At 38.3% G+C, this 12921-nt stretch overlaps 4 protein-coding genes across 4 annotated transcripts; 2 read left to right on the top strand and 2 right to left on the bottom strand.

Moving 5' to 3' along the window:
• Positions 1–2528: 2528 nt before the first annotated feature.
• Positions 2529–4799, top strand: L201_000305 (uncharacterized protein; the record flags this gene model as incomplete). Its single annotated transcript, XM_066216108.1, has 2 exons — positions 2529–3915; positions 4228–4799. 2 exons carry the CDS (start codon positions 2529–2531, stop codon positions 4797–4799), a joined length of 1959 nt encoding a protein of 652 aa, XP_066072205.1.
• A 292-nt stretch (positions 4800–5091) lies between these two features.
• On the bottom strand, positions 5092–7621 carry L201_000304 (uncharacterized protein; the record flags this gene model as incomplete). Its single annotated transcript, XM_066216107.1, has 6 exons — positions 5092–5157; positions 5241–5416; positions 5477–5620; positions 5694–6011; positions 6125–7552; positions 7609–7621. 6 exons carry the CDS (start codon positions 7619–7621, stop codon positions 5092–5094), a joined length of 2145 nt encoding a protein of 714 aa, XP_066072204.1.
• Positions 7622–8152: 531 nt separating this feature from the next.
• Positions 8153–9527, top strand: L201_000303 (uncharacterized protein; the record flags this gene model as incomplete). Its single annotated transcript, XM_066216106.1, has 5 exons — positions 8153–8374; positions 8460–8526; positions 8606–8805; positions 8890–8959; positions 9043–9527. 5 exons carry the CDS (start codon positions 8153–8155, stop codon positions 9525–9527), a joined length of 1044 nt encoding a protein of 347 aa, XP_066072203.1.
• A 250-nt stretch (positions 9528–9777) lies between these two features.
• Positions 9778–12805, bottom strand: L201_000302 (uncharacterized protein; the record flags this gene model as incomplete). The annotated part of the gene is made up of 3 exons (XM_066216105.1): positions 9778–11826; positions 11965–12269; positions 12406–12805. The coding sequence occupies 3 exons, from the start codon at positions 12803–12805 to the stop codon at positions 9778–9780; spliced, it is 2754 nt and encodes a 917-aa protein (XP_066072202.1).
• Between the last annotated feature and the right edge of the window lie 116 nt (positions 12806–12921).

The following is a 12921-nucleotide window of genomic DNA, read 5'->3' as shown; positions in this document are numbered from 1 at the left end:
GAGAAAGAAATGAAAGAGAGATAAAGACGATTTGGGCAGGTCAGGCAACATGACAGTGATTATAATATACCATTAAAAAGGTGATTGGATTTGAAGGGCCAGCGTCCATTGAATGTCCTTGCATCGCGATTAGTCTCTTTTTCATATCTTCGCGAGTCTGTACTGATTATCCTCAGCTTATTATAGAATGATGCTTGTGCTATGGCTATGACACACCTATACTTATTGTGCTCATCGTTTTGTATAGCGATGTGGAGAACAAATACAGGATGAGATGCAAATTCACATATAACCAAGGACCAAGCTCTGTCCCGCTCAAAACTCTTATAGCGTATACAAATATCGAGTAGATGAGCTCAGTCTGTCCCAGTCGAAACTCTCATCTTGTATGTAGTTATCAATTAGCCTGGCTCCAGCGTATCGGGTTCGACACACTCCTTATATTGTAGATACATTAGACTGGCTTTTATAGAGCATCGGTACCATGAATGCAATGTGCAAATCCCAGCACTATACGGCTTTGCTGCTTGGTACATCATATTCGTACATGTCAACGTTACCGACCGAAATTGGGCGAAGAATAATCACAACTTGTATATACAGCCATAGTAAACGAGTTATTTGTAGTCGAACTTGCATGTTCGACCGATTTGTATGCACAGAGCACGTAAGCAGATTCCGGCTTGGTTGGGTGATTAAGTTGTGCGGCAATAAAGGATAGAAAGCTCTTCATCAGAATAGTAAGCGAGTATGAGAAAAGCAATCGGTATTGTTGTAACCTTGGTCATGAGTATGCACATACGTCCATATAGTGTGTTGTATATTTACAAAATGTAGACATCCATGTTAGTCATTGAGTATAAGTAGGTATAGTTACTACACCACCGTAGAAGCGTGAACAGCGCATCGACGTTCCGTGCTACGGTGTGTTACAGACGTAAGAACCGCACGCCCTCTCCCCAGTCGCATGCAGCTGCTTATGCATATCGTGACACCAACCCCCTTATCGTGATGCGTCGTAGGTACTAGTAAAAGCTATCTTTTGCCTCTATTATCTCCGATTTATATAGTTTAATGATGAAAGATATTTAGTAATGGTCAAGGACGCAATCTACCTTTGTGTGTTGCACGAGTTACTGCTCACTTGATTGCGATTCATATGCAGCTCACACGTTAAAAACTGCACGATTCTATAGGCCTGTAATAATTCAAAGAAGAGCGCTATCATTCGCATGCATTTCATTCAAGCTTCATGTATCCATGATAACTGAAAGTATCAGGCAAGTGCTACTTTGGCACTAAGAGCAACCTTCGTACATGAGTAAGATGAGTTTTTGGTAAATTAACGGAATTACTGGATTCAAATATGCGCTATACTCAAACACTCTTTCCTATCTTAAGAATTTAAGCGTTACTCTAAGTTTTAAGGAAAGATTTGAGGGTACGCCTTACCGAATCCGGCCGCAAATGATCCGTGTCGAAAGGTTTGACTTCTTGGCTTCGACCGTTATCAGACTGTTCAACTCACTGTTTGTACATCTAATTCACAACTTGACTACATTGTTCTTGTACGCAACGAATCCTCCACCTAACCTTATGCACCTGTATAAGACACGCTCAAGACATCATGATTCCTCACATTCCGGACTGTTCGGAGGGTTTAGAATCATCATGCATTATAACTTCTTGCGTTTTCTCCATGATAGTTTAAACTGTAAATGTGGGTTTAACGGTGACTGATGATCATATCAATTGAGACATACTTGATTCACGTGTTCACGTAATTAAACGGCTGATATTCAGGTTTTTTTACTTTTCTGGATTTGGTAAAGATCCGTGTTTCCTCGATTTTTAAGCAATTTGAGGCGATGCCATCCCGGTATTTGGCTTGAAAAAGAACCGCAGCGGCGTTTTTTTTTTTAAAAAAAGTTCTACCAGATAAAACCCACCATTGTCGATTAAGCTGCTGGCCTAAAAAAATCAAGTTGCCTTTGAATGACTTCTTCCGTTAATTTGTTCTACGGCAAGCGATCGGAGGCTTTCTCTAATTGAGTTTCATTCAGGATCAAACTAGGAAAAGCCGTAGATCGTTGATACGTTGTTGCTATCATATGTACAGCATCCCCCAGACAACATATGCCCGGTGGTAATATATGAAGAGTAAGACATGTTTCAGCCTAGTTGAACTAATGATCACCTTCAAAACCCGAATGAAGAAGAAAGTCGAGCAAACTGAACTCGATATAGATGAAAATACTGTTCAAGTGCCAAGACCGACGAAGAACTGAGTGATATATAAACGACCTGATCCGAAATGCTGCATCTTGCCTTTTCTTCTCCTTTCTTCACCCATAATTGTATTCGACAGAAATCTCACCAAACTCCAAACCACAACTCCCCCTAGTATTCTACTCCCCCCGACCAATTCTCCTCCTCCTCCTTATAAATCTTTTACCTCGACAGCAATTCTATCACCTTTTTATCTCCTAACCTAATCGACAGAAATCTTCTACACATTTCTCTCCAAAATGATGGGTACTACCTTTTTTGCCATCTTGATGACTATGGGCACTTTGATCAAAGCCGCACCAGTCGAAACCAAAGTCACCGACAGAGCTTTGGTCGACAGAGCTTCCTCATCTTTGACCGGTGTGACCACAACAAACGGTTGGACTTCCCAAGGATGTTACCAGGATGGATGGCCTCATTTCGTTCCTGATTACTTCGAACGACAATCTTATATGACACAAGAATATTGTGGTAAACAATGTTATTCAATGGGCAAACCTTATATGGCGGTCGAATATGGTACAGACTGTTATTGTGCCAGTTCATTAACGACTGGTAACTATCCTAAATTGGCCGATAGTCAATGCAACTACTCATGTGGTGGTAACGGTGCTGAAAATTGTGGTGGTTACTGGACTTTGGTCTTATTCAAATATACTGGAACTACTGCTTCGACATCAAGTTCATCTTCAGCTATCGCCTCATCTTCATCTGCTTCAGTTAAAGCTTCAGCTTCAGCCTCTGTCAATTCGGTATCGAGTTCCGCCCCCGCTTCAAGTTCAGCTTCCTCGTCTGCCTCTATCACCTCGGCATCAACTTCAAGCTCAGCTATCGCCAAATCCAGTGCTGCCCCCGCTAGTAGTTCAAGTTCATCTGTCGTATCTACATCTGCATCAGCCTCGTCAGCTTCAGCTAGTTCTGCCGCTGCTTCAAGTGCAGTTTCAAGTTCAGCTGTCTCGAAATCTAGTGCTGCCGCCTCAAGTATTTCAAGTGCACCCGTAGTATCATCATCGGCTGCCTCATCATCTGCCCCAGCCTCATCTGTTCCAGCTAGTTCCGCCGCTGCTTCAAGTGTAGTCTCCTCAGCCGCTGCTTCTTCAGCTCCTGCATCCAGTGTCGCCGCTTCTATCGCCAGCTCAGCCGTATCTTCATCAGCTCCATCAAGTACCTCCAGTGCAGCTGTCGTCACTCCTACCGTCATTGCAATTGATCCTTTGGCTGTACCTACCCCATGGGTTGCTGCCTCAGTCCCAGTCATTGCTGAAGCCACATACGATGTCAAGAGAGCTTTGACTGGATCATCATTATCCTCTGACGATATGACCTACACCAAATGTCTCAATTTCTGCTCATCTGGCGGATTCGCTTTAGCTGGTCTTGAATACGGAAGAGAGTGCTACTGTGGTAACTACCTTACCAACGGTGCTTCACTTTCACTTCCCGCTACTGCTACAATGACCTGTTCTGGTGCAAACTCCACTTCAACCGCTTTATGTGGTGGTCCAGACGCTATTACCTTATTCTATCAACCAACAAAGATCACTGGTCTTGCATCTGACTTTACCACTAAAACCGCCACACTTGCTTCAGGTTGGTCAGCCGCTTCAACACCATGTTTACAAGAAGGTTCATCTCAAAGAGTTTTATCATTAGATTCTTATTACGCCGACAACATGACCACAACCTCATGTGTAGCTTACTGTGATTCAAAAGGTTATGGTTACGCTGGACTTGAATACGGAAGAGAATGTTACTGTGGTAATTCATTAAACTCCAATGTCGTTTCCAACTCATGTAACATGGCCTGTTCAGGTGATTCAATCCAAACTTGCGGTGGACCAAACGCAATTTCATTGTTCAGAAATCCATCTTTACCTAAAGTCAATACACCAACTTTACCTTCAGGTTGGTCCGCTGCATCTTCAACTTGCATTCAAGAAGTTTCAGGTAGAGCTTTAACTGGAGCTTCAACATCTGGATCTGATATGACCGTACCAAAATGTTTGAATTACTGTTCATCAAAAGGATTCCAATATGGTGCTTTAGAATATGGCTCAGAATGTTACTGTGGTTCATCATTAGTTAATGGAGCTTCATTATCTTTAACTTCAGGTCAATGCAATATGGCTTGTTCAGGTGATTCAACAACAACATGTGGTGGCTCAAACGCTCTTCAGATTTACGTAAATCCATCACTATCTCCAGTCGCCAATGCAGTCAATGGATTCGCAAATTCAGGTTGTATCCAAGAAGTAGCTGGAAGAGCTTTAACAGGTGCTTCAATTTCTGCTTCAAATATGACTGTAGCCGTTTGTACTTCATACTGTCAATCTCAAGGTTTCACAATGGCAGGTGTAGAATATGGGCAAGAATGTTACTGTGGTAACTCTTTAGTCAATGGTGCTACAACCACTTTAACTTCAGGTCAATGTGTTATGCCTTGTGCAGGTGATTCTACTACCATCTGTGGTGGTCCAAACGCTATTAACCTTTATACCGTTAGTGCCTAAGTAGATAGATATATGTAGCGGAACGAGTTGGTGGTCATGCATGTGGTGCGATGATATTTTGTTTCTATGGTCATTGGAAGATCAGAGTGCAGCGAGAATGTCCATTTCTCTACTTAACCGTTCAACCTAATACATTGATGTGATGACCAACAGAATACCGCCACAAATATTGTGCTGATATGAGTTTCTGCGAAGAAAGGCTATTAATTATTATTCATGTCATTACGAGAGAACTTCGAAGTATGAATCGTTATAAATATCGTCAAAAAAGCTAAGATGAAACGAAGAAAAATTATATATGTGTAGATTCGATCATCCGCCGTGCTAATTCTGCAGTCTCATCAACTTCAAATGTTGTCTGTGCGCCAAGGTGATTATCATGTCAGCCATATTCTGATCGAGAGAAACATGTCATCAATGATGCATCACAGACTGACTCACAACCTGTGGCAAATAAGCGCCAGCACTTAGATCCAAAGTCCATAGATCATCAAAAACACTTTCACCATTATATCCACCTGATATATATATTCTTGCGTCATGCAATAATGCTACATGGTACCCTCTTCCAGGTGGTATGACTCCTTTAGGTGATTTACTTTCCCACTGCAGCGTGACTATTTTGATCGGTAGGATCAGCTGAATTCGCTTTCACATTAATCCTTGAGGTTACTTACCAAGATTGAACAACAATACGTCTTGAGCATAGGTCTGACCATTATGTCCTCCGATTATGAATAGATAAGATCCCACTTGGGTCGATGTATGAGATAATCTATTATGTTTCACATCTGTTGTGATCAATGTCCACACTCTTGTTTCTTTGGTAAAAAACATGAAGGTCAGCATTGAACCTGGTATTGGTGGCTGTAGTACTATGCTAGCAAAACTCACGTAAATTCAATACGTGTATATCGGCAAAACTAGCATGACCATCAGAACCACCGAAAACAATCATTTTATCACCAACTAAATTTGACGTATGATAACCTTTTTTCTGTGGTATATCGCCTTTCGTTTTCCATTCATGCCAACTTAGATTATTAATATCCGATACGTCTAATGCCCATACGTCATTCAATGCAGCTTGACCATTTCCTCCACCGAAAATCACTAGATAATGTTTATATAAAACTGTCGTATGTGCTCTTCTCGGAGGAGGTATAGGTGTTTTCGGCGTACCTATTGTGGGTCTTGAAAATCTATGTGTAGCTGTAGAAGAAGTAAATTAGGATTAGCATTTGTATCCAATGAATTATATTGTTATCTTGAAAGGGGAATTTGACCCTCTTTTTAAGCGGTATTCCACCGTTCGGTATACTTACTAGTATCTAAAATCCAAACTTCATTGCTATAACTTGGACCATCACCACCACCGAATATAAACAACTTTTCGCCCACAAGAGTCGTTGTATGCGCACGCAATGGTGGGAATTGTTCACCTCTAGTTTCAATGGTTGACCATAATAAACTTTCAGTATCAAACCAAGCTACACCTCTCCAACAACTACTCTTATCTACACCACCAATTACCCATATCCGTTCTCCCACCAAAGTCCCACTATGCGCTCTCAAAGCTTGATTAGGTGGTCTACCATGAAATGGTACAGGCGAATAATACATTGAACTTGCTGGAGCTCTCGCAACGTTTTTGGAGCTAGGTAATGATGGTTCAGTGATTTTACCATTGGCAGATATCGATATAATCGGACGGGATGTTTTAGAAGACACTTTACGTGTTTTATCTTTATCTTTGGTTGACTCTCCACTATTACTGCTTATGACCCCACCTCCGGATGATGGTACTGTCAAAGACCTTTCTCTAGGCTTCGATGCAGATGGTCTGGTATTCGCCCTTTTACGTGTAATAACAGTTTCATCTGTCCCACTATCCGTTTCTACATCTTTCACTCTGTCTATAGGATTCGAATTGGGGTTCGTTACATCTTCTTGAGAATTACCGAGTATCGACTCTTTCCTTTTTGGTACGCCGAATGGAGGACCATTTGAACTATTGGACTGAGAGGGAGACGATCTATGTATTGGACCTAATTCAGGTGCTTGAGAATATTGATTTGTTGAAGAGGAAGAGGAAGGAGTATAATCGCGATTCCTAGATATAGTCCGTGATGATGATGCAGTAGGTTGTATATGTGTTTGTGAATGGGAAGATAGTTGTGACAAGTTATCAGGTCTCATTTGTGCTAAATGTGTAGGATAAGTTATAGGTTCTAAATCTGATTCATTATTTATCGGTGGTGTTGATGATCTGTTATTGATCATAGGTGACGAACCTAATCCCAATCCAGTGTTTGAGTTTGATTTTTGGACAAAAGGTGATAAAGGTGGTTGTTGTAGGGGCGAATTGGGTTGATATTGATTAGGTTCAGGTGTATGCAGTAAGGAAGATGATCTTGAAGGTGGTAACAGTCCTGATTCACTGTTTGTAGTTCCCTCTGCTTTATCTATATTACGCTGATCTGATGTTGAAGCGAAGAAAGCAGATGAAACTGAACTGTCATCTACAACAACTTGTGATAACGAAGGGAATGTTGAACCTCTATGATGATTTGCGTTATCTCCTTCTTTGGAGGCTGATGCTATTGTCGCAGGAGGAGTTATATCAACAGCAGGAGGAGGTGTAGAAGTCTTTTCTGACCGTCTAAAAGGACTTCTTGCCAATGTGGGTAATCTTCTAAAAGTTGACGAGGACGGTAGTGTGAGATTAGTCCCCGAAACGTTACGATGTCGACCTGTTAACAGGTTAGCGATATATTAGGGAGATAGACAAGAACTGGAAAGAACATACCATTTGAATCCATCTTGGAGTATGATATTCAAGTCTAGTTGTCTGTGCTGAATCTCATACCAAAAACAACCACCTAGCATTGATCGCTTTCTTCGCTTTCTTCCCCTTTTTAATAACGCCTATTCTCTCGATCGCTCAATTGATATACTATGATTTGGGACCGAGTACTCGTCCTCTCTTCTACGTCTCGTAAAGCTAATTGTTGGCAATCAGTGGTGGTAGTCAAAGGTAGTGTATACAATAGATGTCAAATAATTACTCGACGAAATGATAATTGATGTTGTGAATATTATTCAATGTAAAACGCTTCAAAAACGCGTCGTGATCATCGGTCCAGGGGGAATATGTTAATCAAAATACACATCCATAAATTGGTAATGTTTCATCTAAATTTAATTCTCCTTTTGACTTGTTGAATCCCAATCATCGAACATTATACATACAAACAAACAAGCATAAAGGGGAGTAAGAATACCTGCGAACAAAGTAGAAGCATTCAGAACATATTGCTGCTCTTAGCCGCAAAATACCTCAACGTATGACCATGATCAACGAGTCCCAACCGGAAGCAACAACTTCAAATTATTTTCAAGTAGCTGTATCGGATGATCAATCAGCTATAAACGAGGTTGATAATCAGGAAACAACACAAAGCGTCTCTCAGAGTAAAGCGGATAAAGCTGAAATCAGAAGACAGCGTATAGAAGCTGCTGTGGAAAGATCTAAAACTGAATATAAAGCTGAACATGCATATACAGAAAGAGGAGTAAGTTGAAATAGTATATATAACAATGAACGAAATTTTGCCCAACTTTTCAGACTGACTTGGGTGTGAATGGATCACGGCTTAGTGGTTCACTAATCCCGAAACTGAAAGAAACGTACTTTCGAAAAATAAAGTCGATAAACAGCATTTAGGTTGGTTCAATTACTAGTTCTTTCTACATTTTTAGACATAAAGAGACTGATAAACTCATGGATTCGTCACGATTTGCAGAATACATAACGACGAATCTATATTACTCTGAACCCCCAAATTATGAAGAAGCCCTGCGATTGATCTTAGACTCATTTGATCCAAAAGCTAAACATTCTGGAGGATTGCCGAGGGAGTTGTTAGATACTGGATTGAGATGTTCTTTGAAATGTAATGATATAGAAAATGCCATAAACTTAGCAGATTCAAGTAAGGTTTTGGTAAGTGTCTTATTCCGCTTATATTCAACCTCAGCATTTTGTGTCGAGAATGAATTTGTTACTGATCAGCTCAATACTATATAGTGGAAAGGTCAATTTGCAGGTATAGCAGCTTTAGCTTCAGATGCTTATTTGATAGCGAACAGACCTAAGGGTAAGTGTTAATAAATCATAAATCAGACTCTATGAAAGGAAAGACGTAAAAGAGCTAAATGAAGGAGTTTCAATAATGGATAGATGCTTTATCTCCACTTTTCATCTCGACATCATTTTTCGGTTTACATGAACCGATTTTGAGTAGATTATCTAAAATCTTGAAACAGATAATATCGTCTTCGTCTTTGTCTTCGTCTTCTTCAAACGCAAATCATGGATATCAACAGACAAAACATTTCTTAAATATATTAGAAAAAGTAGTTATTTGGAAATCGAATTACTTGCAAAAACCTTTATTCAATGATCAACCTGATGCTTCAAGTTCCAGATCTTCAGAATCAGTGAATACGAATCGACACGGTGATGAAAATGGAAATGAGAATATACCGAAAGATACAAATATTGATATATCATTTGATAAACCTATAAATCTTCAATCGATAATAGAAGAATTAGAAATTATAGATGAAGAAACTATAAATGGATTAAAAGGGACCGTAAATAGGTTAAATAAAGGTTCAAAGAATGAACCTGAAGTAATAGAAAAATCAGTAAGGGAACTATAATGCTATTGGATGTAGCTTTCTTACAAGGGTTTTCTTCGGGGATCAAGTCTGTATCATCATATCCAACCCCAACAATTGTATATTATATCACATCAATAGCATTAAATCTTACATACATAAATCATTTATCTACAATACATTCATAGCAAAATGCTAAAAAGAAACGGCCATAATGCTATACAAGTATAATCTATCATAAAATCAAGGTGGAAGGATGTCGTTAACAGAACATAAAAAGTAATGATCAATTCTATAAAGCTCCCAAGGGATCCCAAGCTTTTTTATCATCGCCCATAGCAGCTCGTATCATTTCTTCATCGTTATTTTGTGATATTGGTTTTTGCGTGTTTGCTTTTGGTTTATCGTTTAATGATAAATCTGCTAAAGAAGGGGATTTTCTATCATTCACTGGAGGTATCTGAGGTACTAAAGACGGCGCTGTTACCGGTGCTGTAGACGTTGACCATGGATTACTATTGATTCGTGATGTGGCTGGTCTCGGATTGATAACAGAGTCGTTCCGTGAATCAGGGCTAGGGCTTATTGATGGGGTATCTACTGCATGGCTGTTGGTATGAGAAGGGTTGCTAGGATTTGGTGTAGATGCTTGGAGTGATGTAGATGACCAAGGATTACTTTCCGAAGGTATACGGAAATTTGTTTTTGGTATATATGGTTTATAATCTGTTCTAATTTCATTACCACCACTTCTAACACCAATTGTAGAATTAGTTAATTCACCTATCTGAGATTGATTTGAACTAGCTCCTACTGGTTGAGATTGTTTTTTCCATGGATCACTTATATCTTCAACTTCACCAGCTTCAGCTTTTATCTGATTATAAGCGTCTTGAGAAATATTTTTAATTTGTCTACCTGCACTTGAAACTACGTTAAAAGCACCCGAAGAGAATCCTTGCCAATTCCAACCTCCACCTGTCAAATTACTAGAAGGTAGATTTCTTCTTGTTTCGTCCTGATTACTACCATGGTAATTATTAGACAGATCATTGTTTGATGGTGAAATAGCTCTTTTTATGTTCTTTGATATACTGGAAACTTTAAGTGGATCATCAGAACTTGAATTGATTGGACCAATTACACTAACACCTTGAGGTTGATTTAGAATTATTGGTGAACCATTCATTTCTTCATCACCTCTTCTAAATAATCCAAACCAAAATTTGACATCTTTCGAATCATATAACAAAACACCTTGATCACTATCGTTATTTGTTGATTTATCCAAATTTTCATCAAAACCTTTATTTAGATATTTTGATTTTTCATTATCGGATAATAAATGATCCCATAAAGAAATAGTTTTTGATGTATATTCTGATTTTTGCTTTTCATTATTAAATAAGAAAGTACCAAATTGACATGAATATAAATGATAATAAATATCTAATAAATATTGTTCATTAAATTCAAATCTATTTGGAAATTGTCTTTGAATTTGTCTAATACAATCTAAAAATTGATGAAAAACAGGTGAAATTTCTTTTAAATGTGATCCACCACCACCATTATTAGTATGTGATGAAAATTGTTTTGATACACTTGCAAAAAATGCTTGTGCAGCTTTTGTTGCTCCACCACCCCCATTGATTTCTTCATCTTCATCAAAATTATCTATTTCACCATTGTAATTGTCTTCTGAATAAACGAAATATTTATCTGAAGATAAATGATTTGATCTATCTGAAAACTTATGTCCAAAACTCAAAAAATCTTTTTCCACTAATATAGCAAAACCTTTTAAAGTTCTAAAGAATGGATCTAAACAAATTTGGGATATAGCAGATAATTGACCTGTTCTATCCCATCCATCAGAACAATGAATTAAAACATGTGAAGCATTTAAATGTATATTTTTAATTATTATTAACGATCCATCTAATATAGTCGAGATGTGTTTTAACCAATTTGATTTCCTTAATAATGTTCTATCTAATATTCCATTTGGCTTTACTTCTGATTCTCTTATAGCTTCTGTGATTATCTTCAAAGTATTCCTCATGACATGTATATTATCTATTCCCAAATATGCCTTTTTACCTAATTTGTAATTTTCCATATTTTCTGTTCCTGCTCCCATAGCGACATTAGCCATTGCATTTGTAGTAGGTCTTGCATCTATAATCAAGTTTGTACTTGTTGCGCCATATACCGGAGATGAGAATGTTGTTTCAGAATAATGATGAGTTGTAAATATACATTCTACCAGTCTTTCATCTTGAGCTGAACGGGAGTTTTTAAGCCCTACCATAGGTTGAGAAGACCGCGTTATGGAGGCCTATGAGTATTATCAGGTCGATGTATCAGTCAATAGCCTGTTCGTGTAATGTCTAGACAAACATTTGTAAACCGGTATTGATAAGGTCTCGTTGATTTGATCAAGTTCGATCAATTACGATATTCGACAAACACTCACATTATTAGCCCAATGTAAATAACTCAAAACAGGTATTCTAGCTTTACTTCTATATTTAGATGCATAACTTAACGTTGAATCACTTATTTTAGTTGGTATGACTAATTTATTCGGATAAGTTGATGAAAATGAATAATCTTTATTTATATCTGTAAATCTCCATGATTTAGTTTTTAAACCTAAACCTTGTCTTGTAAACTCATTTCTTGGGTTGTATATCGACCATCCATTATCATCATTTCGGTTTATTGAAAGTTTTGAATGGTTTTCGGTATAAAAAAATGCATGTAGCTGTTCTACCGAGCCTATATCAATGAAATCAAGTGAAATCAAAAAGATTGTATTTTCGATCAGTCTTAACGATCTATTCTGTCTCATAATTGGGATATCTTCATTGCGGATTTGTATCTTGGCTAGTACAGGGATACACTCAAAACTCACTTTTGACAGCAGAATCTTTTATACTCTGCCAAACGTCTTCTGCACCTGCACTACCACCTCTTTTTGAAGAACTACTACCACTAACCCTATCTTGATCTTTCTCAAATAGGAAAACGAAATTTTGGAAATATTTAGTTTCTATTCTAAGTGGATAAAAACCTTGAATTGATTGAGGTAATTTAGTTAATAGTATAATTGAAGGGTAAGGTATCCATATTTCCTGTTCATCGTTTGAGCTTTCTGGTGTACTGGAAGGATCTTGAGAAAATATCAAATGATGAGGTGTCAAATGTATAGCACCTGTTTTTCTAACTTTACTGGGTTGACCATCTTTGCTGGAAGGCGGTATGTGATGTTCCAGCACAACGTTATCGACTTTGGCTACTTTGAGTGTATCCATATTGGTTTTCTCGCGTCCAAGAGCCAAACTAATCACGCTGAAGTTGGTTGATAGCGCAATTTGGGGAACACAAAGACAATGAATGGGATATAGTCATTCACTTTCACATATGTCAA

The sequence above is a fragment of the Kwoniella dendrophila genome, chromosome 1 (genome assembly GCF_036810415.1).
Source record: "Kwoniella dendrophila CBS 6074 chromosome 1, complete sequence".
NCBI classification, from domain to species: domain Eukaryota; kingdom Fungi; phylum Basidiomycota; class Tremellomycetes; order Tremellales; family Cryptococcaceae; genus Kwoniella; species Kwoniella dendrophila.
The sequence above is the reverse complement of the archived record's forward strand: the minus strand, read 5'-3'. Positions and strand labels throughout refer to the sequence as shown.